The 25134-nt window shown below is 34.7% G+C and overlaps 2 protein-coding genes across 4 annotated transcripts in view; both read left to right on the top strand.

Annotated features, from left to right (window-relative positions):
* The window catches only part of LOC306872102 (uncharacterized protein), a 58205-nt gene that overhangs the window by 24072 nt on the left and 8999 nt on the right, over window positions 1–25134 (top strand). The gene's annotated exons all lie outside the window — the stretch shown is intronic.
* On the top strand, window positions 4494–23140 carry LOC306872406 (CMRF35-like molecule 5). Of its 3 annotated transcripts, none has more exons than XM_079420936.1 (8): window positions 4494–5136; window positions 5273–5587; window positions 9683–9766; window positions 19380–19457; window positions 21710–21766; window positions 22115–22219; window positions 22308–22342; window positions 22464–23138. In XM_079420936.1, exons 1-8 carry the CDS (start codon window positions 5097–5099, stop codon window positions 22788–22790), a joined length of 1041 nt encoding a protein of 346 aa, XP_079277062.1. In that variant the 5' UTR covers window positions 4494–5096; the 3' UTR covers window positions 22791–23138. The 3 variants fall into 3 exon arrangements, with proteins under 3 accessions (XP_079277062.1, XP_079277064.1, XP_079277063.1); XM_079420937.1 differs by lacking the exons at window positions 4494–5136; window positions 5273–5587 and adding exons at window positions 8833–9119; window positions 9257–9571 and having other exon boundaries at window positions 22464–23140; XM_079420938.1 differs by lacking the exons at window positions 9683–9766; window positions 19380–19457; window positions 21710–21766; ... (1 more) ...; window positions 22308–22342; window positions 22464–23138 and adding exons at window positions 5715–5903; window positions 6221–6319; window positions 6436–6482; window positions 6761–7228.

Raw genomic sequence — 25134 nt, 5'->3', positions numbered from 1 at the left:
GAATGTGGGTCTTTTATAAAAGTGAATTTTACATTAAAAAAGCTGTTTTTAGATAACATTAAAAATAAATATTTTTTAATTTATTTTTATAAATTTAAAAATATAATACATCCTCCAAACACTGCACAAATGTGGAGTAAAAACTTTAATAAACTGAGTAAAAATACATTTATTTAAAAATTGTAAATTATTATTGTTACAAAATTGAAAAGTGCACAAGGTTAAAGAGGCACAAAACAGTATTTATTGTTTACATTTCTTTAAAAATTACCCAATTTGAAAGCTTTGTTTGATTCCAGAAGTAACCTGTCTTGTCTGTCGGCGTGTTGTCAGATTCCTCTTGAAACTGCGTGTGGTGTGAGAGCGGCATGGCTTGTTGGACATAGCAACAGTAACTAAGGAGGTAGGATCAGTTAGCACAGGAAATAAACCCAGCAAGCACTGCTTATTTGCCTAAACATGTAGAACTTGTGTGTCTACTATTTATGATATGACATAAAGCTTATATATATATATATATATATATATACAGTTGTGGTCAGAATTATTGGAACCCTTGGTAAATATGATCAAAGAAGGATGTGAAAATGAATCTGCATTGTTAATCATTTTCATCTTTTATTTTAAAAATTCACAAAAATCTAACCTTTTATTGAAGAATAAGAATTTAAAATGGGGGGAAATATCATTATGAAATAAATGTTTTTCTCTAATACGCATTGGCCACAATTAACGGCACCCTTTTTACTTTGTGAAACCTTCATTTGTCAGTTAACAGCTCTAAATGTTCTCCTGTAATGCCTGTTGAGGTTAGAGAACACCTGACAAGAGATCAGAGACCATTCCTTCATCCAGAATCACTCCAGATCCTTCAGATTCACAGCTCCATGACGCTGCTTCTTCTCTTCGGTTTTTATTTATTTTTGTTTTCTCATGCACTGTAATTTTTTTTTCACCTTCCAATAAACCACCAATTTTTGATTATTGCACCAACATTTTGTACAGGACATCATTTCCTTTACCACTCCAACTGGTTGGCCTCCCACAGGTGCCAATAATTGTGTCCAACGTGTATTTGAGAAAAAAATAAAATTATTTCATAATGAGATTTTCAATTGTTTTAGTTCAATGAAAGGTTAGATGTTTGTGATTTATATATATATATATATATATATATATATATAGTAAATATTATAACATATATTTGTAATAAATATAATGAAATGAAAATGTATAACTATAATAATAATAATAATTATTATGTCAATCTGAATTCATCTGAAACAACAACAGACAGCAGAACAGAACTAAATATAAGAACAAAATATAAATAAAAAGACTGTCAAAACTTCTGCAACAAACGATTGCATTGATGTTCAAAGTGGAAAAAAATGGTGTTACAAGCAACATAGTTTTAATGAATCAATATTCTGACACTTTTCTGAGTTTTTATTAAGAATGTTTGAAATATATATGTAGCAGAGGCCAGCGGGTCAGTGCTGTGCAGGTTAAACCTCACTCCCCGACCTCAAGAGGCGCTCTAGCGACTGACACTGGAGGCCGTGGCCTTTAGCCTCCTCGCGGGGGCCAGCCGGCTGGTGCAGCTGGTGTTGTGGACACATAGCTAAGAAGAGACTCAATTTCTTCAAAGCTGTGAGCATAGTTGACAAATGACACCAGGCTGTGTCCCTCTGCCCTCAAGTCTCCAGCAGCCTCTTCCTGCTGCAGGGTCTTCATCAGATATATGGTGTACCCCATGTTATTTCTGACAAGGTCCTCCTTCATGGGTGCGGACTTGTCCTGCAGTGATGGGTTGCTTTTAATCAGCCTGGCCTCATCAGTCGGCTCCTGAAGGAGATACCCTAGAGGTCCTTTACAGAGAACAACCTTCACTTTTACAGGGAAAAACACAACTTTTTTGGGCATGTTGACCCGTAGGACAGAAAAAGCAATATTTCTATCACTCACACACACATATTCATATATACACGCACATATATAAATACATAACCAAAGATACTATAGTAAAAGTGTAGTAATCCTGCTGTTATGGGCAGATTGATTTTCATTCATAATTTCATGAATGTACTACAAATGTAATGGTCAATACAGTAACAATGGCAAATTTATGGTTGTGATTCTACTAGCATGGCTGAATTCTGGTTATTATAGTAAAACCATGGCTATAAAACACTCACAAGACAAATCACTTTAATCTTTAAACAGTGGAACACATCTATGTAAAATCATTACAAAAAAAGGGTTAATTCGGTTCATAATTTAGCTTGTAATCAACAGATGACAAACAGCCTTTGGCAAAACTCCTTCAGAGGGAATAATTTTGTGTGTACAGCTGAGAAAAGTTACTACAGTAATAAAACAGTTTCTCCACTGCTTGCTGTCATCTTCTCCTGGTACTCATGCACATGCTCACTCAGATACAGGTAAATATTTGACACATCAACTACATCATGCACATAGTTTCTGCAGGTTTGTAAGTCTTAAAATGTCTTAATTTAATGGCTTAAGAAAGTTTTAAATCGGAGCTTAAATTCATAAAATTGTCATTAAATGTTGGATGCAAAGCAAAAAGTGAATGAATCTCTTCCTCTGTATTCTGTCTTGTTTTCCAAAACAAATATCAAACATCTTTCTATCAAGATATGTTTATTTCAGATGCAAATGTTAATGAAGTCATGAAAATGTAATAAAATTAAATGAGTTTAATCTTAAAACAATAACAACTATCTGTCATTGAGTTATCAAAACTTCCCTTTAAATTAAGGTCACTTTTTTGCCAAATGGCAGATATTAGTTCTTGTTTCAATCACAAAATCACTTCAAACAAGACTTTGTATTTCATGTCATTTTGTATCTCCATGTATCTTTATTTAAGAATCCTGGAAAACAAGACAAAAATACTGAGGAAGAACTCTTTTTTTTGCTGCATGATCTGATGCTATAAAAGATATTTCCATATTATAGTGTCTGGAGCTGTTTTTCAGTGAGTTTTCGTCAAATTAATTAAAACATTTATGAATATCTGTTGAAAGTTGTATTTTCAAACTGAAGCACCTGCTCTGATCACGCTCCTAACTCACGAGACCATTGAGACAATAGTATTATGGAGCTGCAGCAGCAACTTGAGCAGGAGAAGAAGAAACAAACAAAGACTTGTCTTGCTTGTGGACAGCCAAAGATGGTTTCTCTATCCACTTCTTTCTTAATCAGCAAGGCCCTGTCAGGTACTTCTACTGTTCCACAAAGGTTTTTAATGCTTACAGTGATGAAGGACTAACAAACCCTGGAAAGCAATTCCAAGACGTTATGGAAATGTAGTTCTTTGAGAGTGAACTTGAGGACACAAAGAAACGGGTGGAGGAGAAAGGACAGCAAAAGGCCTGAGACTGGACACATTGGTCGGTTGTGCAGATTTTGGAAAACGGAACTGAAGCAGGGTCCAAACAGTCCTCACATACACACAGGCTTTCCTATGGTGTAGCAAAACATATGTTTATTCCCCTCCATTTACCCAACCTCAGGGCATTCAGAAAGAGATGACCTGGAGAGAGTTTAAAGAGTCTGCATCTTACCAGATGGCTGGCAGAAAAAATATATATTTCTTAATATTTTGGCCCTTAGAAATATTTAACTCCTGTATATACTGTACAGTTTTATTTGTGTATTTTTCAGTGTGAGATTGTAATATGTTTATATTGTCTATATTTATTGTCAATATTTACTAATCTTGTTAGTAAATATCAAAATTTACTATTTGCTAAAATAAAAACAACGGAAATGTACAAATTGCTTCATGAGTGCCGCGTTCTGCTTCATAGGACTTATATTTTACAGTTTCTATCGTTTCGGAAACACTACTTAAATGCTCATTTAACATAAGTTCAATTCAAGTTTATTTGTATCGTGCTTTTTACGATACAAATCATTGCAAAGCAGCTTTACAGGAAATTATATATATTTAATATAAATTATACATATTTAAATTATGGCAAAATTTGGTAATTCTGTATGTTGTCTGAGGGTTGGCATCCTCTGAGGTCTGAAATGCATCTTCTATTATTACATCACTCAATCAATACTTATTTATTACTACGTTAGAGTTAAATTTAAATGCCTCTAATTTACATTTCAAAAGCCATTTAATATAACCATTCATGTTTTTAATATAACCATGGAATGTTATACTACTATTATTTTACTGTTTATTTTAATATTAATAATTTATTCATAATACTTTGCTTTGTAATCCAAAAAGACAAGACACAAATTTAAAACACGGTAATGTATTGTTACATTTTATAATTTTGTTTTATAAAAAGCACAAAGCTGTGTGAAATAATGGTTTAGACCATTAATGGTAAATACAAAATAAATGCATGAAAAAACTCTGATTGGCTGTGATATCATTTCCACTCGTTGGCCAGCTATGAAATGCTTCAGTCTGATTGGCTGTCAGTGTATTACAACTATCCGCGGCTGGCCCCGCCTCCCACGCCGGAGACTGCGGATCGAATCCCGCTCGGAGCGGGCGAGTAGCACCGCGACATAAATATATTTTAAAAGATATTTTAGCAAAAATTTTTTTGGCCATTTTTATATTTTAAATATATTTTAAATGTGAAGAGTTCAGAATGCAAAAGACTGTAAGTGCTGTTTGAAAGTTTCTTCTAAAATGAGCATTGTTTCCAGTCTCCTGTGTGCAGGTTCAGTCATTTCACTTTAATGAGAATGAATATGTTCTTGTCGTTGACATTAAAGTGAATTAACTGAACATAAACAAAGGAGCCTGATAAAAATGCTCATTTTAGAAGAAACAGGATGTGGTTTGTGGGTTCACAGCTAATTTCCTGGTCATTTTTCACACATAACGCTCTCAACATCACATGGAAACTCAGACATATTGTCCGTCAGCGCTAGTGTTTGATTCTCATCACATGAGATGAGCAACAGACATTACTCTACACCGAGAGAAGAGAGCAGTATTCACAGTATTACTGGAGATTTGAGTTTAAGAAAGTTGTTTGAGGAACTGCTGAGAGTTTCGTGCTGATCTTCTGAACTCAACCGATGAAGAAATGAAGTCCACACTGATGATTTCTGGATTTCTACTGATGGGTAAAAGCTCAAAAACCTTTCATTCTTTTTACATTTTACTGATACATAAAAAGTGTTTATCTAAAATTGGCTTATTTTGGCAGCGTATGCGAGTAAAGCTGTGTGTATGTGTGTGTGTGTGTGTGTGTGTGTGCAGTGAGCAGTTCAGTGTTTGAGGGGATTACAGAGAGAGGAACAGAAGGAGAACAAGTGACTCTTAAGTGTCCTTATGCTGAAGGATATGAAAACTCCGACAAATACTTCTATAAAGGACGTTACCAAGATAATAATCTTCTACTAAAATCTGATGGAGGACGGTCAGTGTCTGATGGCAGATTCTCTCTGCGGGACGGTCATCAGACGAGATCATTTATGGTGACCATCAGAAACCTGAGGATGGCAGATGCTGGAGAGTACTGGTGTGGAGCTGGATGGGGAGAATATACACACATCCAGCTGAATGTGATCAAAGGTGATTGATATTCAGGACAGAACAGCAGTCTGTTTTATCCACTATGTTCACAATGATTCATGCTATAGATAATGATTGTTTTATAAATACAGTTGTTTTATTTGAACGATGTGATCTTGTTTCTCAGCTCCACAGAAAACAAGACCTGTCCAGATCTCGACCAGTTCTCTCCGTCCAGGTACTGGAGGTACTCAGTCTTTACTCTCAGATCAAACTACGAGCTCGTTTTCAAACACGCCGCCTGATTTGAGCACATCAGACACGAAGCCTCAATCCGGCCCCATCACGATCACAGATCATCACATCTCCTCATCAGGTCAGATCAGCTTCTGCTCTTTCATATTTCTTTAAGATACACTCTGTTTGTTGTTTACCCCAGACGTCTTCACCTGACACACGCCTCTGCGCTGTATTTATCTCACATGATGTTAATGTAACACTGTTCAGCAGAACAGGAAGTGAAAGCTCTGATGCACGGTTGTCATGGCAACAAGACCTTCAATGAGCCTGAAATCTGTCTAATTTCATCCAATACTTTCACCTATTCACTCTGTAAAGCAGTTTCTGTCCTGATTCTGGTGGTTGTTTCTGTTATACAGTATTTCAGACAGTGTTTCCTCTTGTGTTTCTCAGGTTCATTTGTGATTATCGTCACTGCAGAGGTTTTGGTTTTACTCCTGATAGGACTTCCTCTGATTATAGTGGCTGTATGGAAGAAAAAGAAGAAGAAAGGTAATGTTTTAAACAGAAGTTGGTCGGGTTTAGGATGACATGCACGAGCACTGGATTAAATTATGAATAGTTTTAAATAAGCATTTAATAAAGACTTGCACTGATGTGTTGTGCAGGTCTGCTGTCGTCCTCCATCGAGTTTAATCCAGTGATTTATGAACAGGTGAGTCTTCAGAAACTGATCGTATAAAATGGCTTACAGCTGAATTGCATTAGCAGTTTCCCTAAAACACAGTCCGGGTTTCATCTCTTGCTCAGCATTAAGATGATGATGATGATGATGATGAAAAAGACTGCGACTGCAGTGATTTACAGTATTTTGACACAGTATCCAGTATCTGGTGTGAATGATCATATTTGTGTGTTATTATAACATTAAACAGATTCACTTTGGTTCTTTTCTCTGTTAATGAACTAATTGTTATTTTTCTGTGACTGTAGATGAAAGACAGAGACACAGAAACATCTGTAGTTTACAGCTGTGTTTCCTAAACTTGTGTCACGTGACTCTACAGACCCGTCAGAGAGACTCCAGCATCTCTTCATCACCACCACAGCACAAACCAGTTCAGTTTAACTAATGTCATATAACATCAGATTTAATATGATACTAAATATGTATATTAGCACCACTAATATATTGCTTTTATGAGCGTGTTGAGAAACAAGAGAAATCATCTTCATCTTTCTCATAATTTTCATGATTTTACTGAAAATCATTCATAATTGAGCTTATTGTCTTCTCTTTACTCACAATATTTTATTATTATTATTATGTTCCTTGCACGTTTACAGCTGACATGCACAAATATGGATCATTTGAATGTATTAATTTCTGAAGTAGAGTCTCATGAGTTACTAGCAATCTGCAGCTTAATGGACAAATTAAACCATGTTATTCTGGATTGCAAGTGCATTTTGATATTTATTTAATTGTATTGTTGTATGTCTGTCCATGTATTAATATACAGCATTTCCTTGTTGGATGTTGAGCTCAAGGTTTGTGTGTTTAGTTTGATCTGCTGGTAGATAAACTGCACCGATCTGCTGCTAAAGAGCATGCTTCAAAATTCAAACGTAGCTGTTTATTCTGATCAATTCTTGCAAGAAACATATAATGGAGGCTCCTAAAAACAGCTGCCATTGTGATGCTAATACTAACAATTATTAGCTTTATGAAAATATAACTAGGTCTTTTTTCTTCGGTTAAACATGAGATTTCTGCAGCAGTTTCTTATCAAACAGGAAGTTCAACCAGAGCCACAGGAAGAGGCTTCAGCTAAACACACAAAGTACTATACTTCCCATAATGCAGCTCTTCTCCCCGGGCTGATATGATGGAGAAAGTGTTGCTTTAATGTTCAAGCAATATTCTAGATTATTTACAGTTTCTGTAAACAACAGCATTTTTGCTGTGAATTGATCCTTCACTGAGCTTGACCGACAAATTTGACCAAATATTTGACCAATAATAATGCAGAACCTGCCATTCTGTCTGACAAACAAATCAGACAGGAGAGCAGATTAACTTCGGTGCACTTTAACTTGAATAATTGTGTGTATTGATGTCTTTCCGCAGTTGAAATGAAAGACCTTCTGATGTTTATTAATGTTAATGTCTCGTGCTGCTTGAACTGAGGCAATGCAGTGATCTGTTGCAACCCATTAATGAGCCATAAAACAGTATTTATTGTTTAAATGTCTTTAAATATAAAAAAATGCAAAGCTTTGTTTGATTGCAGAGGTAACTTGTCTCGTCAGTCGGCGTGTTTCAGTGTCCTCTGCTCTGAGATGTATTTTTCACAGCGTGAGAACAAGAGAGTGTGAGAGCAGCACGGCTTGTTGGACAGAACAAGAGTAGCTAAGGAGGGCGGGTCTTTGTGAATCATTTATATATATATATATAAAATTGAAAATATATTTTCAAATATATACAGAAAATAGCCAAAAATATATTGGTACAAAATCTATTTATGTAAGTATATTTAGTAAACATTATGAAAACATATTGATTTTGTATAATTAATATAAATTATATGAAAATACATTTTGAAATATATTTTAGCAAATATATTTTTGGCCATTTTTTTATATTTTGAAATATATTTTAAATGTGAAGAGTTCAGATGCAAAAGCCTGTAAGTGCTGTTTGAAAGTTTCTTCTAAAATGAGCATTGTTTCCAGTCTCCTGTGTGCAGGTTCAGTCATTTCACTTTGATGAGAATGAATATGTTCTTGTCGTTGGCATTAAAGTGAATTAACTGAACATAAACAAAGGAGCCTGATAAAAATGCTCATTTTAGAAGAAAATTTCAAACAACACTTAGAGGCTTCTGCATCTGAACTCAATTAGTTATAAATTAGTCGAAAAAAATTTTTTTTGTCGAAAATATATTTATGTAAATATATTTTATGCATATATATAATTTATTTATTTATTTATGTTTTTGCTATATGGGTTTGCAGCCGGAAAAGAGCAAAAGAGCAACAGAAAAGCAGTCAAAAGTAGAGGCAGAACAGAAACTGACAGGAAACAGGCTGTGGTTTGTGAGTTCACAGCTAATTTCCTGGTCATTTTTCACACATAACGCTCTCAACATCACATGGAAACTCAGCGCTAGTGTTTGATTCTCATCACATGAGATGAGCAACAGACATTACTTTACTCTACACCGAGAGAAGAGAGCAGTATTCACAGTATTACTGGAGATTTGAGTTTAAGAAAGTTGTTTGAGGAACTGCTGAGAGTTTCATGAAGAAATGAAGTCAACACTGATGATTTCTGGATTTCTACTGATGGGTAAAAGCTCAAAAAACCTTTAATTATTATTTTTATTTTTTTTACGTTTTACTGATACATAATAAATGTTTATTTAAGTATGGCTGTGTGTGTGTGTGTGTGTGTGTGTGTGTGTGTGTGTGTGTGTGTGTGTGCAGTGAGCAGTTCAGTGTTTGAGGGGATTACAGTGAGAGGAACAGAAGGAGAACAAGTGACTCTTAAGTGTCCTTATGCTGAAGGATATGAAAACTCCGACAAATACTTCTATAAAGGACTTTACAAAGATAATAATATTCTACTAAAATCTGATAGAGGACGGTCAGTGTCTGATGGCAGATTCTCTCTGCGGGACGGTCATCAGACGAGATCATTTATGGTGACCATCAGAAACCTGACGATGGCAGATGCTGGAGAGTACGGCTGTAGAGCTGGATATGGAGAATATACACGCATCCTGCTGAATGTGATCAAAGGTGATTGATATTCAGGACTGAACAGCAGTCTGTTTTATCCACTATGTTCACGCTGCAGTTGATGGTTTTGTAATGTATTTTTCATCTGAATAATGTGATCTTGTTTCTCAGCTCCACAGAAAACAAGACCTGTCCAGATCTCGACCAGCACCATTCAGTCGTATACACACACCAGCACTGACCACACCAGCACAGGTACCTGAACACACACAATCACTGACTTCACCCTCAGGCATCTTTACACACATGCATTTGTGTTAAAACTAGGGCTGTGCGATTCATCGAAATCGAATCGCAATCGCGATTTGAGACGTTGCGATTTGCTAATCGCAAAGCCTGCGATGTGGACGCGATATTACTCTGATCCAGATCATATATATGCAGGACTGCCAGCCTTGAGTGACAGTCTTACTAACAACAGAGAGAGAGCACCTTCTCCCCGATCAGCACTGCTCTAGCCAACTGCGTAACACCCACCGTTTAAAAAGGGTCAGATCGAAAGTTAGGCAAATTAAAACTAAAGAAAAACGTATGTAACTTCAGCTTCGAAATGACAGACAACGAACAAAAAATTTAAGCTAATTTGCAAGAGCTGCGTCACATCCAGTGGCGGAGCCAGAGCCTGGACACCCCTGACATCGGATCGGCCACCCTGCGTGCCACCCCCAAAATTAATATTTAATTTTCTTTGTTTAATCGTACTGAAATAAGCGTTTATTTTAGCCTCGGACTCAAGGATGCTTCATCTCGGCCATTTCCAGCCTCTCACGCGCACGCTCTCGCGCCACAGAGAAAAACATCAGAGCAGAGAGGACATAGACCACGAGCTGATGGACACGAGAGAACAGGTCACTTATAATAACATGAAACAAAGTCTCAGCGTTCGAATTCTGTGAGTTTTATTAAGAATTTCAAACGATAAAAACAGTTTTGGGGCTGTTCAGTGGCTGGCGTGACGGATCATGCGCGCTTCCTTTTTTTAAGTTCAAGTGAAGCAGGAGTGCAGTTTATCAGCATGAAGTAAACATTTAATGAACATCCGATCCATGCTGAAAGATACACTACATCTTACTGAATGTAGTGTCTCACTCAATGAGTGTTTCAACCGCGGACAGATAGGCAGCTAGAAAACATTGTCACATAAAAGAAAATCCACAGAGTCCATAAACTTGAGAAAAATAGAGAGAAATTTGCAAAAATTACATTTAAATATTTACTCAATTGCTCTTTTTTTATATAATTAATAAAAATGAATAAATATAACGTTATTATGAAGATAGTCTAATATGAACTTGTATACAAACCAATTGTTACTTTAACCTTAACAATAGTTTAGTTTAGAAAAATGAGAAAAAAATTAAGTGTACATTACCAGTCAAAAGATTTTGAACAATAAGATTTTTAATGTTTTTAAAGAATTGTCTTCTGCTCACCAAGCCTACATTTATTTGATCCAAATGCAGCAAAAGCAGTAATATTGTGAAATATGTTTACTATTTTAAATAACTGCTTTATTTGAATATATTTTAAAATATAATTTATTCCTGTGATCAAAGCTGTATTTTCAGCATCATTATTACTCCAGTCTTCAGTGTCTCATGATCCTTCAGAAATCATAATAATATACTGATTTGCTGCTCAAGAAACATTTTTTTTATCATTATTATTATAAATATTTAAAACAGTTGAGTAATTTTTTTCAGGATTATTTTAATGAATACAATGATCAAAAGATTAGCATTTATCTGAAATATTTTTTTTTTAGCTTGGAGTCAGTATAATTATTTATTTATTTATTTTTATTTATTTTATTTTATTTAATTTATTTTTTGGGGGGGGGGGGGGGGTGTTATGGAAATTAATACTTTTATTTAGCAATGATGATAAAGACATTTATAATGTTACACTGTAAAACCCAACAAGTTAGGGTGACTCAAACTGTTTAAGTAAACTGATTGCCTTAAAAACCCGACAGGTTAAGCTAACTAATTACCTTAAACCGTTTAAGTTTCTTAAAACTAACAATTATGAGTACTCTGAACTTATTTCAGCTGAGTTCACTAAGTAATTAAGTGACTGATTAAGTGCTGATTGAGCATTAGTGATGAACACCTGCTGTTAACAACCAGAATCACTGACAGAAAACAGAAACACAAGAACAACTAACTGAAATCAACTGAAATAAAATACATTAAATCTCAAGATCTAAACAACCCCACAAACAGCATCACCAGCTCCACTTATTAATAACCAGACTGAGACATCTACAGAAGATCTGATTGAGAATTAACTAAGGTTTAGATGTTGATTTATTTTCATTTGAAGTAACCATGTTTGAGATCAGTGTCTGCTTTAGTTGGGCTCTTGACCCTTGAGTTAATTTCTTTCTTCTTTTTCTCTGGCTGTTGTAAGCAAGTGTTCCTCGAGCATATTTGTTGCAACTCAAAAGCCCAGAAAAAAATGATCAGTAGTTGATTGTTACATATTTATAGTGACAATCATCTATTAGTGAACTGATCTCATTGAGAGTGAGCATAGACTCAACATCCATTTAAGCAGAGATTAGACACAGCAGAGAGTAGACACAGTCTAATATCTGCTTAAATGAATGTTGTATTGATTGTAGTGAAAGTGGTTCTAAGAGCCAACGGGTCCGTGGCAGTCTGTTAATAAAAAGGATTTTCCAGACAGTTTGTCCACATAAAAAGTTTTAATCTACGGCATCAGCTCGACTCACACAGACATTAAGAATTAGCTTATGAACCTCAACCATGGTGACCATTTAAATATAGAAATAAAATAATAATCATGTTGCAATGCATGCTGGGTACTAGCATAGGACACAACTCATCAGTGGCTTTTTTTAATGGTCACCATTGTTGAGGTTCATAAGCTGACTCTTGATGTCTGTGTGAGTCCATTTTATGCCATAGATTAAAACTTTTTGTGGACAAACTGTTTGGAAAGTTCTCTATATTAACTGACTGTCACAGAATCACTTTCTCTATAACAATACAACATCCATTTAATCAGAGATTAGATACAATGAGTCTATGTTCACTCTCAATGAGATCAGTTCACTATTAGATGATTGTCATTATAAATATATAACAACCAATAACTGATCATTTTCTCTGGACTTTTAAGTTGCAACAAATATGTTCGAGGAACACATGCTTACAACAGCCAGAGAAAAAGAAGGAAGAAATAAAGTCAAGGGTCAAGAGCCCAACTAAAGCAGACACTGATCTCTAACATGGTTACTTCAAATGAAACAATAAATCAACATCTAAACCTTAGTTAATTCTCAATCAGATCGTCTGTAGATGTTTCAGTCTGGTTATTAATAAGTGGAGCTGGTGATGTGGTTTTTGGGGTTGTTTAATCAGATTTTGAGAGATTTAATGTATTTTCTTTCAGTCTATTCAGTTTATTTAGTTCTTCTAAGGCCATGGTGTTTCTCTTTTCTTCAGTGATTCTGTTTGTTAACAGCAGGTGTTCATCACTAATGCTCAATCAGCACTTAATTAATCACTCAATTACTTAACTGCAAGTTTTAACACTTACATGGTTTAAACCAAAGGGAATTTGTTTACTCAAACAGTTTGAGTCACCCTAACTTGTTGGGTTTTACAGTGTTGTAAAATGTATATATTTGAGTACAGGAAACTTAAAAAAAACAAGGCAATCAGTTGCCACAAAATATTTAAGTAACATTACTACTACAATTTAAGTTACGTAAATTATATAATTTAATTTAATAACACAAAGTTCTTTAAAGTAAGTTTAGATAAATTAAAAGTGTTGATATATATTTGAGGGATATTTTAATTAAGTGAAATAATTAAAGTTGTTAGTACTCAAAACTTTGAGTTGCATTAAAGTAAAGATGAGCAATACAATAAATATATATTTTGATTTAAATTAATGTTTATTTATAATTTACAGGTACTCAAAGTAGCTATATGCTTACTCATGATATTTAAGTTTGCAAACTTACAAAAATAGCGGCAATCAGTTGCCTCAATTTTTTTTGAGTTAGTAGAACTTATCCGGGTTTACAGTGTACAAAAGATTTCTATTTCAGATAAATGCTGTTCTTCTGAACTTTCTATTCATCAAAGAAACCTGAAAAATTCTACTCGACTGTTTTCAATAATAATAATAATAATAAATGTTTTTTTGAACTAAAAAATCAGCTTTGAAATCACAGGAATAAATTACATTTTAAAATATATTCAAATAGAAAGCAGTTATTTAAATAGTAAAAATATTTCACAATATTACTGCTTTTGCTGTATTTTGGATCAAATAAATGCAGGCTTGGTGAGCAGAAGAGAATTAAAAAACACAAATCTTGCTGTTCTAAAGCGTTTGACTGGTAGTGTTAATCACAGGCTAATAAAATACTAGATACATAAATAAAAGATACATTTTTAGATGTTTTATTAGTAGGCTACATGAACGTTATCTTTAAAAATTTGATCTCCCCAACAGATTAATTTGAAACAAGTTTATAATGCATGTTTCAGAAGACCGCTCACACAGCCCCTGTCTCTGAATACTCGCTCCGCTCCGCTCTGCCCCACGCTGCGCGTCTCCTGCGTCTCACGCGAGCCGTTTACACGCAGCCTGTCTCGTAATGCTCTTTTATATTCACGGTCTCGCGTATGGGGGGTGCACCGTGCCATGTATGAGGGGCAGGCCGTGCCGTTCTAAGGCTCAGCAGGAGAAGGAGAAGGAGCAGTCTACCCTTCCGTCGCCGTCAGACCGTGTCAAATTTTGAATGGGATTGATAGGGAGGGCAGACGATAGTCCCGCGGCGACGTCACGGCGACGTCACTGTAGAACCAATCTTAGGCGGCGACGTGACGGCGGCGTACGTGAGAAATTTACATAAAAAATTACGTGTGATTGGTACGTCTGAACTATGTACGTCGCATTCCATGACGCCTGATACATACGTCGTCTCTATGTACGTCGCATTCCATGACGCCTGATACATACAGATTTTACAGTAATTAGTTAACTAACAAGTGGCAATAATCCATAAGAATTCTACATTTATTTAATGTATTATGTATGTGTGTGTGTGTGTATTGGCTGTTATGTTAGTGTTGAAGTGAATAAATTAAACATGTTTTGAACATTAAAGGCATTATTTTAAGTTGGATGCTATGGCCCTAAGAGCCTATGCTCAATTTTTCTTTCTTTTTTGTTCCTTCGTGATCTTGCCTGAATTTTCTTTAAGTCTTTTAACATTATCTTCAACATTAAATGTGGTGCAGAACAAGTTATTATGTGAAAACATTCTTGGTTTCATGTATATAGCTTATCTATTTTGGAAAATAAGAGTTTACAAAAAGTGAAACAGTAAAAAGTTGATGGTAGAAAGGATTTTTATGATTATATTATTATTAAATTTGTTACAACAAATGAATACTAACATGGTAACTTCTGACCAAAAAGAGGAGCAGTTATAATAGATGTATGAATTTCTGATGCTCAGGAGGAGAACAGCAAATTCTGAACCAGGGGTTGTCAGCTATGGTCTTCAAGGTCCACTTTCCTGCAGAGTTTAGCTCCAACCCTAATCAGTTGAGAACTCCTGGTTTAGAATTTGCTGTTCTCCTCCTGAACTATTATAATTGTATTTTTGGCATTATAACCACTGCTCTAAATCAGTGGTTTTCAATCCTGGTCCTGGGGACCCACCGCTCTGCACATTTTGCAAGTCTCCCTTATTTCCAGGATTGAAAGCCACTGCTCTAAATCATCAGCAATTTCAACAGCAACCTGAAGGCTTGGATATTAACCTTGTCCACTAGATGGAGCTATAATATAAGGAATCGTTTTAGTCTAATATTATTAATTTGTATTAACTTTGAATGGACATAAATGCATTGATTTATGTAACTTGTGTATTGACAGTGTAGTTTTATATAGTCCATTTACATGTAAGTTTGTGAAATGTGAATCACTAATATTTGATGGTGGAAAAATAGAGAGTGCTGAAAGGTGTATGTCAGATAAGGGAGAGATACAAAATGTGCAGACTCCAAAACATGAAATGGAACCCCTCCTGCACTACAACAGTGGGTGAAAGAAATAACCAAAAATATCATAATTTGTATAGACAAGGGGTCTCCAGCCCTGCTCCTGAAGAGCTACTACAGCCTTCAGCTCCAACACTGCTCCAACACACCTGTCTGTAATTATCATGCAACCCTCAACACCTTGATAACTGCCTCAACACCTAATGCAAGTATTAATAGTTAATTATCTATTTCATGTTCTGTTTGGCTCAGAATTGTCTAGAAATTGTATTAATGACTGTTTTATTAAAAGCAAATTGTTTTGTTTTACTGTAATGCATTCTCTTGAGTTAGTAAGGACGTATTCATTGGCAGGTAAATGTGAAAAGGTAGCCAAAGGAAAGTTTTATATATATATAGGCATGAAAGTAAATTGGTAAGACTGAGATGAAGTTAATAAAACAATGTGAAAAGTAGATGGCAGAAAGAAAAAATGGTTTTATAACATCCAAAGAAATGCTGGTAAATAGAGTAACAAGCAGAAATAGAAAGGAAGATTCAAATATTTACTTAGATTTGATTATACATTTAGTACCTTTGGAAAAATGAGAAAACATGAGACAGGAAAATGCGTACACTGTGTTCAAGAAAAAACTGCAGGTTATGATGAAACTTCCATAGGCTAATAGCCTACATTGAATATCAATATCAAAAGGAGAATATCAATTTACAATTTAAAAAGAAAAAACATAGGAAAAAACACAAGAAAACATAAATATGTACAGCTGAGCTGTACAGTAAATATTAATGGTTTCAAGAGTTTTCACAATTTCTCTGCAATGAACCATTGTTTATTTTAAGAAATCTCAATAATCATATTTTTGAGGGACATGGAAAAGTCTTCCATAAGTCTCCTTTTAATTTTTATTTTCCAAAGAAGCAAGAAAAATAAATACTTGTTTGGGACAATATAAACAATCCTATCCCTTTAACCCTCTGGTACTGTTCTGTTCAACAGAGTTGAGTTTGAGGCAAAACCATTTACGATCCTTGTATTATTTTATTCTATGCTTGATACTTTTTTCTACAATAACTTGCTTTTGGGAATGCGGACAAAACTTGTGCTGTTGAAATTATTTGTAGCAACTTAAAAACATAGCCAGCAACACATGAGAATGCATCAATATATTTATAAATAAATGTTTAAGGTTTCAAAATAAAACTTTAAACTGTTGGCTGTAGTATTTCTATCATAAATATGTGGCCAAACATTACAGAGTAAATGCAATTAAACATTAGATAAACAGTGGTTTGCTCGTGATGTAAAGTTTAACAACAATCGTCAGGCCGTCTGCTGGCATTTCTTATCATACATAAAATACGTAAGTTTATTGTTTATACATTTTGATACTTTATTTCAACCAATTATTATTGCCGCTTTATTACATGTATTTAATTGGTACTAAAAGATATTGTTCACTTATCTTAATTACCAAAAATATATAAATAAAATCTTCAGCAGATGATTAACAAAATAATCATTACTGATAGCCCTAGTTAAAACAATTGAAAATGAACCTGCATTGTTTTGAAATTTGTGATTAGAATAGTATTTTTGTCATATATTTTGCCATTGTTGATTTCTTGAAAATAATAGGCTATTAAAATGACTTAATCTCCTGAAAATAATATTGCATATAGTCGTCAGCTAATGTAGGCTATTCACACATTGTATAGTCAGTTGTGTTAATTAAAATTCTTACCACCATCAAAAGTAAAAACTCAGAATGACATATCCCAGAATATTTTGTGTATAGATTATAATTATTAATTGTGTTTATATTTGAAGTTGTTGTAAATAGCTGTGAACATAACATAAAATTGCGACTTTGATGGTGTATAATTTGTCATTAATCTCCAAGAGAATGCAAATGAAGTATTTTTTTAATTATTATGTTTGTAAAAAGTACAGAGATGACATCAATGACATACAAGTTTGTATGCAATACACAATTAGTATCAAGGATATAGTCAATGTCATCAGAACACAGGAAAGTAAAATAAAAAAGTTAATGATTGATAAAGAAAGTAAGAAAACTTGGGGAAAAAAACACATGAGGGTAAGATACTAATTTATTGTGGTGGCAAAGTACTCCTTCTCCGGCGTTGGTGTCACGCGTCTGTGTTGCGACGTACTCCTTCTCCGGCGTTGGTGTCACGCGTCTGTGTTGCGACGTACTCCTTCTCCGGCGTTGGTGTCACGCGTCTGTGTTGCGACGTACTCCTTCTCCGGCGTTGGTGTCACGCGTCTGTGTTGCGACGTACTCCTTCTCACACGTAAAAACTACACGACTGCCGACTTTGGTTGGTAATCCATGGCACGGTGCACCCCCCATACACGGCCTGCCCCTCATAGCCCGGTTCTGCTCCGCAAGTCTCTCACGAGCGCATCTGGCAATATGGACGAGGCCTGATGCACGCGCGCAACCTGTGTCCACTCGCGCCTGGCTCCGTGTTTAAAACGAATGTAAATAACTGCTTGCCAATTTCACTTGGATGAAATGAAATATTCAGCACATTTCCCACTTGTTCTTAAAATCCCAAATACTTAAAAATTAATGAATCAGCCCGCGTAACATGTAATACTTTAATAATTGACTAAAGAAATACAGTTCTTTATTTATAAAAAATAAACAAATCGTTCCTGTGAAATTCAATAATTCTGTAAAAGTAGTAATACCATTATAATCTTCCCTGCAGAATAAACAAAACAAACAAAAAAAACAGTAGAACCCCTCCCAAAACACAATAGAGAATGTAATGGATTTAAGGGTTATGATGTAAATTGTATTGGTTTTAATGTAAACTATAATGGTATTTGATGCATTCTATTGGTGGGATGTAATCTAGCAGATGGCACCCAATAGAACAACAGTAATTCCTATTGGAATAATGCCCAAAACAAAAAAAGGAATTTTGTATTGGTTTTTATGGAAATTATAAGAATTTCTGTGATGGTTTCTATTGTTTTTTTTTTGTTTGTTTTGTTTTTTTCATCAGGGTAACGATACTCATACTCATACTCATATTATTGATAATATTGAGCTGAAGCATGACTTTGCAAATTTAAAATCGCAAATCGCAATCGCAATCGCAATATTTGTCAAAGAAATCCCAATGAGATATTTTCCCCAAATCGCACAGCCCTAATGGGTAGTTTGTGTGCTTACACAGCCCTAGTTAAAACCATTGCTAATGTGTAGTCACTGTGTTTACATCAATAATTCAAGTCATCATTTCAGTAAAATCATTAATAGTTAGTCTGATTATCTTGAATACAGAGGCATCAAAGCTTCTGAACACATTTTGAACTAGTTCTGACTAGACTGGACATGTCTCTATTTCATCAACACCTCAACATCTGTAAAAAATAAACCATTATGACCAGTGATCTCAACACCTGAAATATTGATTCAAATGTAAAATAACTGAATGTTTGATATGTCATTTTATTACAACCAGAGGTTCTACAGTTCAAGAGTTTATGAACGGCTCAAAATAAAATAATTCCATCATTAAATCATTTGGACATGAGCACAGCATTACATTACATGGGTTTTCCATGATGTCTTAACATCTGCATCTTTCAGACATGTTTATCCAAAGTATCAGTTCATTATTAATTGTCAGCAGCATGTTCACATCTCTCTCTCTCTCTCTCTCTCTCTCTCTCTCTCTCTCTCTCTCTCTCTCTCTCTCTCTCTCTCTCTCAGTGACACCTCCAGCAGAAAGTGAAATGACAAGAACAATGACAGGAATTACTGCAGTTCATCTCGATCACAGTAACACTGGTGAGCACATAAACAACACTACCCACAATGCAACTGTCCCCTGTTTGATTGTGTGTACGTATATATATATATATATATATATATATATATATGCATATATATGTATATATTATATATCCTTTAATCGTCCCTTGATTAGACCGACGTTAAAGTCCCTTGGGGTCAGACCCCAAACAGAGCGATTGCATAAGGAAATATAATTTTTTTATATGACAAACTATATATCATGTGTGTGTGTGTGTGTGGGTGTGTATGAAATAGAAAGTTCGATCCACTTTGTGTTTATGGTGGATATTGCATTTAAATGTAGAAATTTTCAGATTTATACTGGATTTATTTAATTTTTGACAAATGAAATGAAATAAATAAATACATACATTTTTACATGTTCCCATTCATTTTCAATGTGGGGTCAATCTGACCCCAAGGACCTTTAACGGTGATGGTTTTTTTTTGTACACACCTTTGGAACAACCAAATCAAGTCCAAATTTTGTATGTGTTTAGATAGATTATTTAGGGAAAGTCACAGAATTTCATGCGCCTGAGATAAAGGGAACATTTTAAAAATAAAGGAAAATTCAAATGGGGTCAGCTGGACCCCAGGGACCGATTAAGGGACATATACTAGAGAGAAGATATCAACCGCAAAGTTTTTCATAGCGTTAAGCTTTGAAACCAGTTTCCATGACTTTGTGCGCTCTTTCTGCTTGAATTTGTTTAGCGCAGTTTCACCATCATGATCTTATTTACCCCTTAAGCTATTTTTTGATTCAATAAAATATTGCGTCTTCATTTGAGACATTTACGATTATTGTATCAGGTATAAGATACAAGATCCTTTCTTATTAAATGTAATGTTTCAAAATATAAAAAATGGATAAATTTATCTTAGACTGTAAATATATCAGTAAACTATATATCTAGTTTAGCATCAGATCTCTATTACAGAAGTGATTTGCTGTTCCTCATGATGCTTAAATGCCATTGTAAATCAATGAGTAAATAAAATAAGACAAAACTAACAACATTTTCCTGCGGGGGTGGAGTTGAATGTTTAAAAGAATACTTGCGTAACCTAATTTTTAAAACGAAAAACGTCTGTGTTATATAGTACGACATAAGTCTTAAGCTTGACAAAAATCAAAGGATAAATAAAGGACTTAAATAAAATAAGACAAAACAAACAACATTTGTCCTGCGGGGCGTTTGTTTAGAAGAAATTAAACGTGTGTAACCTTTAAAGTGAAAAGCTTTAAGATGAATACTGAATGGTTTCATTCATTAAGAAACGCTAAAGATTTATTAATTTGTTTAATTCTTTTAACTTTTAAATGTCTGTGTCGGTCTCTCCTCCGGCGTTTGGGACAAAAGCTAGCTTTTAAATTGTAATGTCACAAGATTTTTACAAGTATCTTGTACTATTGTTTAACGGTCTGATATTTTTATTTCACACCACGGTAAGATAAAACAATTCTATATTATTTAACTTTGTATCTGTTATAAACTCAAAACTTTTTTAAAAGCGCAACAGATTTGGACATGTATCTTATTGTTTTAACTAACGCGTCCGATGCTTTTTTTTTGGTTATAGATGAACGAACGCGCTCACCTCTTCTAATTCTTTTGAACTTTGTCAAACTAACTAGTTTTAAATTCTAATGATAGAAAAACTAGCGTATCTAATGCTTTTTTTGTTTTAGTTTCTACAACACTAGCACGTCTCGACTTGTAGGGAAAAACAGTCTTTGTATGTTTTATGTACATGTTTGATCTTTTTTCTTGATATGTATGTGAAAACACTTTAATAAAAAATATCCCTTTACACCATTTAACACAAATTCATCATTTAAAGTTTAAAGCACATAACATCGGCCCCCACACACAAATAACAGATTGTCATAAATTCCTTAAGTTCACTGGGGTGGACAACCAGATGGTCACTTAGACGGCGGTGGGGGTGTACAAAACAGTGTCCAGTTATGGGAGGGGGGTGGAATTTTAATGAGGGGCAAGAAATCAATTATTTTGACACAACGTATACTACCTTCTCTCTTATACTGCTTTGGATAAGAAAGTGTCTTCAATAGAAAATACAATTTCTGTTCATATTTATAAAATAATATGAATGGTTTGTGTGTAATGCTTCATTTCTATGTGTTCATGTTGTCAATGTCGTCATAATGTTCTTATCTCATGAGCAGCACATTCACTTTTAATTGTTTTTCTCTCTGTCTTTAACTCGTCAAAAAGAGAGTGAAACAACAACAACAGGAAGTACTGCAGGTCAATCCAAACAGCTAAACATTAGTAAGTACACAAACTACACTACCCATGATGCAACAGTGCCCTCAATGATTACATAGAATGAAATATTTTGGAGAAAAGTGATTGGTTTCAATATTTGTAGAGACGCATTTTAGCTCATGATGAACCTGATCAAAGTGATGCACACATCAGATGTGGTTAAACTGGTTTCACATCAGCCGTAGACAGAAGCGTTTTCCTCAGAGGACTGAGGTTCACCATCGCGGTTTCCCTTCGGTTACACAATATAACAACAATATATTTCCAATATTGTACTCTTAATAACACAGTAGCTGAAATGATTATCAACTATTGCTCATTTGACAGTTGTTGTTTTAATGTTGTGTTCAGATCTGGCTTCTGTCGCTGGCGGTCTGGGTTCGGTTCTGCTGGTTCTGGTTCTGTGTTCTGGAACGTTCCTCATCCTGAAAAAGAGGAAGAGGAAATCTGGGACAGGTAACAGTTTATTTGTGATTATAAAGTCCTTTTTGAGGGTCTGAATAGATTTGACTTTATATTTTCTCTCTTTTCATGGTCCCTTCAGCTTTATTTCAGCAAAATGTGCAGCTCAATACAGAGGTGGGTGATTAAATCTTTACCTGTAGAAGATCAGAAATACATGTTACATTATTGCTTATTCATGAGCAGTGAATGTTATCTATAAAAACTAGTAAATATTTTTGTACATGCTGTTTTTCAGTCTGAGCGTATGTTTGAGGAGATTCCAAATAGTGATGTCATCACTGCAATATCTCCGTCCAATCAGACGCCAGCATCACATCTCAACATCCGCCCACAAGACTCTGCTGTTTATGCCACAGTAACCAAACATAAGCCTGATTCAAACCCCAGTCACACCCACTCAACCTATCAGGTGACAGATACAGACTGTGATTATTATGCCAATATGAAGTCTCCTGAACCAGCAACAGACAGCAGAATAGAACTGATCTACTCAACAGTGATACATCCACAAAACATCAAGACAAACGACGGCCCGATATATTCAGAGATCAAACATAAATAAAAATACTGTCAAAACTTCTGCAACAGACATCTGCACTGATGCTCCAAGTGAGAAAAAAGTGGTACAAGCAACATATTTTTAATGAATTAATATTTTGACAGTTTTCTGAGTTTTTATTAATATGTTATAATGTTACAAACAAGAAATGTTACTAAAAATAAAACATAACAAAAAATAAAAAATGAAATGTGAAAATGTAATTCTTTGTAAACAGTACACCTCATCCACAGTTCAATAAGTCCAATAAAAATGTAAAGTAGTATTTTGTTTACCCTGAGATATGTACTGCCATTTTTGACAAGTGTGACTTTTTGCAATTTTGTACAAAATTAAAGCATTTAAAAGGTGGGCATTCCTATAAGGGTGTGATGTTACGTGAAAACGATCAATTAACCATTATAAAACGAGGTACCTACTCTCATATAAATGAGGCCTACGATTAATTAGATGCAAATAGTGTAATGAGGGGTCAGAAGCGTGTGGATCCATTTGCAGATTATCTTTAATAATCAAGATCAGGGTCAAACAGGCAGTGTTCAAAACAACAGTGGCAGGAATATCAGAGGCAGAGCAGAGACACACAAGGGCAAGATCACAAGGGCAGGCGGCAGAGAATCAACAGTAGTCAAACAATCCAAAGTCATACACAGAAGAGTCACAAAATCAATGTTTCCTCAAAATAGAACAGTTGTTGCTTCATTATGTCATGCTTTCACGAAATAGTATCTTTTGTTCTTCAAATTATACAACAGAGAAAACAACGAAATGAAGAAGCTTCCAGAAAAGAACTGAGAAAAACTATTTTCTTACACAGCCGAAAACTTGTGAGTCAACAGTTCAATAGCGCTCTCTAACTGTGTAGGACTGCACTTACCGGTAAATGTCAGAATAATAACATAGGCTAACTCAAGCATTTAATGTAAAAATAAAGACTTTTGTTTCGTTTAAAAACATTAAATAGTTGTACATGTATAAACTCTAAGGGGTAAACGTGACCTCCATCATTTTGTATCAGTTTGAGTTACATTTAAAGCTATAAGTTATATACATAGTTATTATTATAATAAGTTATTTACATTTTTTGAGCTATACACATTTAAAAATAAAAAAGTCTTCCATGTTTTCAGTTCAAAATGAAGAAGCATGTCACTTATTATTGAGATCATTTCACAATTTCGGACCACCACCCATGAAGTATTGCCACATCAACCATCACATCCCAGTTCTATCTGTGACCAGACTACAGGCTTACAAGGCAGACACTGACTAATCTCTTCACATTCCTGCGTGACCATTATGATCATGGCTGGGGGCTTGAGCTAGAAGAGCTTGTTTTTGTGTTCTGGTTGGCCAGTGCAACATCCTATCGGGTCGTATCCAGAGCCTTTGACATACTCCAGTCAACTATACATGACATTGTTCACCGTGTGGCAAATACCATCCACTATGGTTTCGAACACCACTTAAAATGGCTGAAATACCTCAAATAGTGCACTATTTAATATATTGTCCCCTCAAATAGTGCACTATTTGAGGGTATAGAGGGCGAGTTCGGATACAGCCGTTGTTTAAGTAGTGTGGATAATGGAGAACACCTGTGCAGGTGATCAGTCTCTGAAACACAAAACCAGTCCTAATGTAAGAAAACAAGTTGCCAGAAATAATTAATCCAATATTTAGGGATAATATAGCAAAATGACATATTTATAAGCAGTTGTTTGGAGTTCGGAACACCACAAGTGTGACAGGAGTCCGAACACAACCAGAGGGTTAAATATATATATATATATATTTATATTTATCATTTGTGGTTCCTTCAGCTGCATTTCAGCAAAATGTCCAGCTCTAACCACATCTTTTTTTGATTATATCATTGTCTGATATCCATTCATTTCTTTTTTTTCTTACTATTTAACTAAACAGTTATTTTAAGAACTACTATTCTTTCTCTGGCTCTCTGGTCTTCACCTTTTGTGACTTGGGTAAAGTTGGTTTTATATAGGCACATTCAGACTTCTGCATTCAATTACTTTGTTAACCACACTACATCGGACATTCAGCGGACATTCAAGTAAATATGCCATCAAAACAATACTTGGCCATTTTGATCGACTGTGAAAAAAAAAAACAAAGTAGGTTAACAATAATTCTCTAAATAAACAATAAAGTCTCTGATTAGAATTTTCAACAAATAACTTTATTGCACATATAATAAGAAAGTTACTGAACGCGGAAATGTGTGAATGTTGTGAATGTGCAGAATATAAAACCAACTTTACCCAAGTCCTTTTGTGTACCTGGCTATCAGTTAAGAAGGCATTGCATTTCCACAATCTTACTAACT

This window comes from Barbus barbus, assembly GCF_936440315.1.
Source record: "Barbus barbus genome assembly, chromosome: 7".
Lineage (NCBI taxonomy): Eukaryota > Metazoa > Chordata > Actinopteri > Cypriniformes > Cyprinidae > Barbus > Barbus barbus.
This window is presented reverse-complemented; position numbering and strand designations above follow the sequence as displayed.

Bases quoted from the DNA above. Each gene is read 5' to 3' on its own strand.
- LOC306872406 (XM_079420937.1), top strand. From the start codon at position 9,080: ATGAAGTCAACACTGATGATTTCTGGATTTCTACTGATGG. The intron at 9,120-9,256 runs GTAAAAGCTCAA...GTGTGTGTGCAG, and splicing joins TTCTGGATTTCTACTGATGG to TGAGCAGTTCAGTGTTTGAG. The intron at 9,767-19,379 runs GTACCTGAACAC...TCTCTCTCTCAG, and splicing joins CACTGACCACACCAGCACAG to TGACACCTCCAGCAGAAAGT.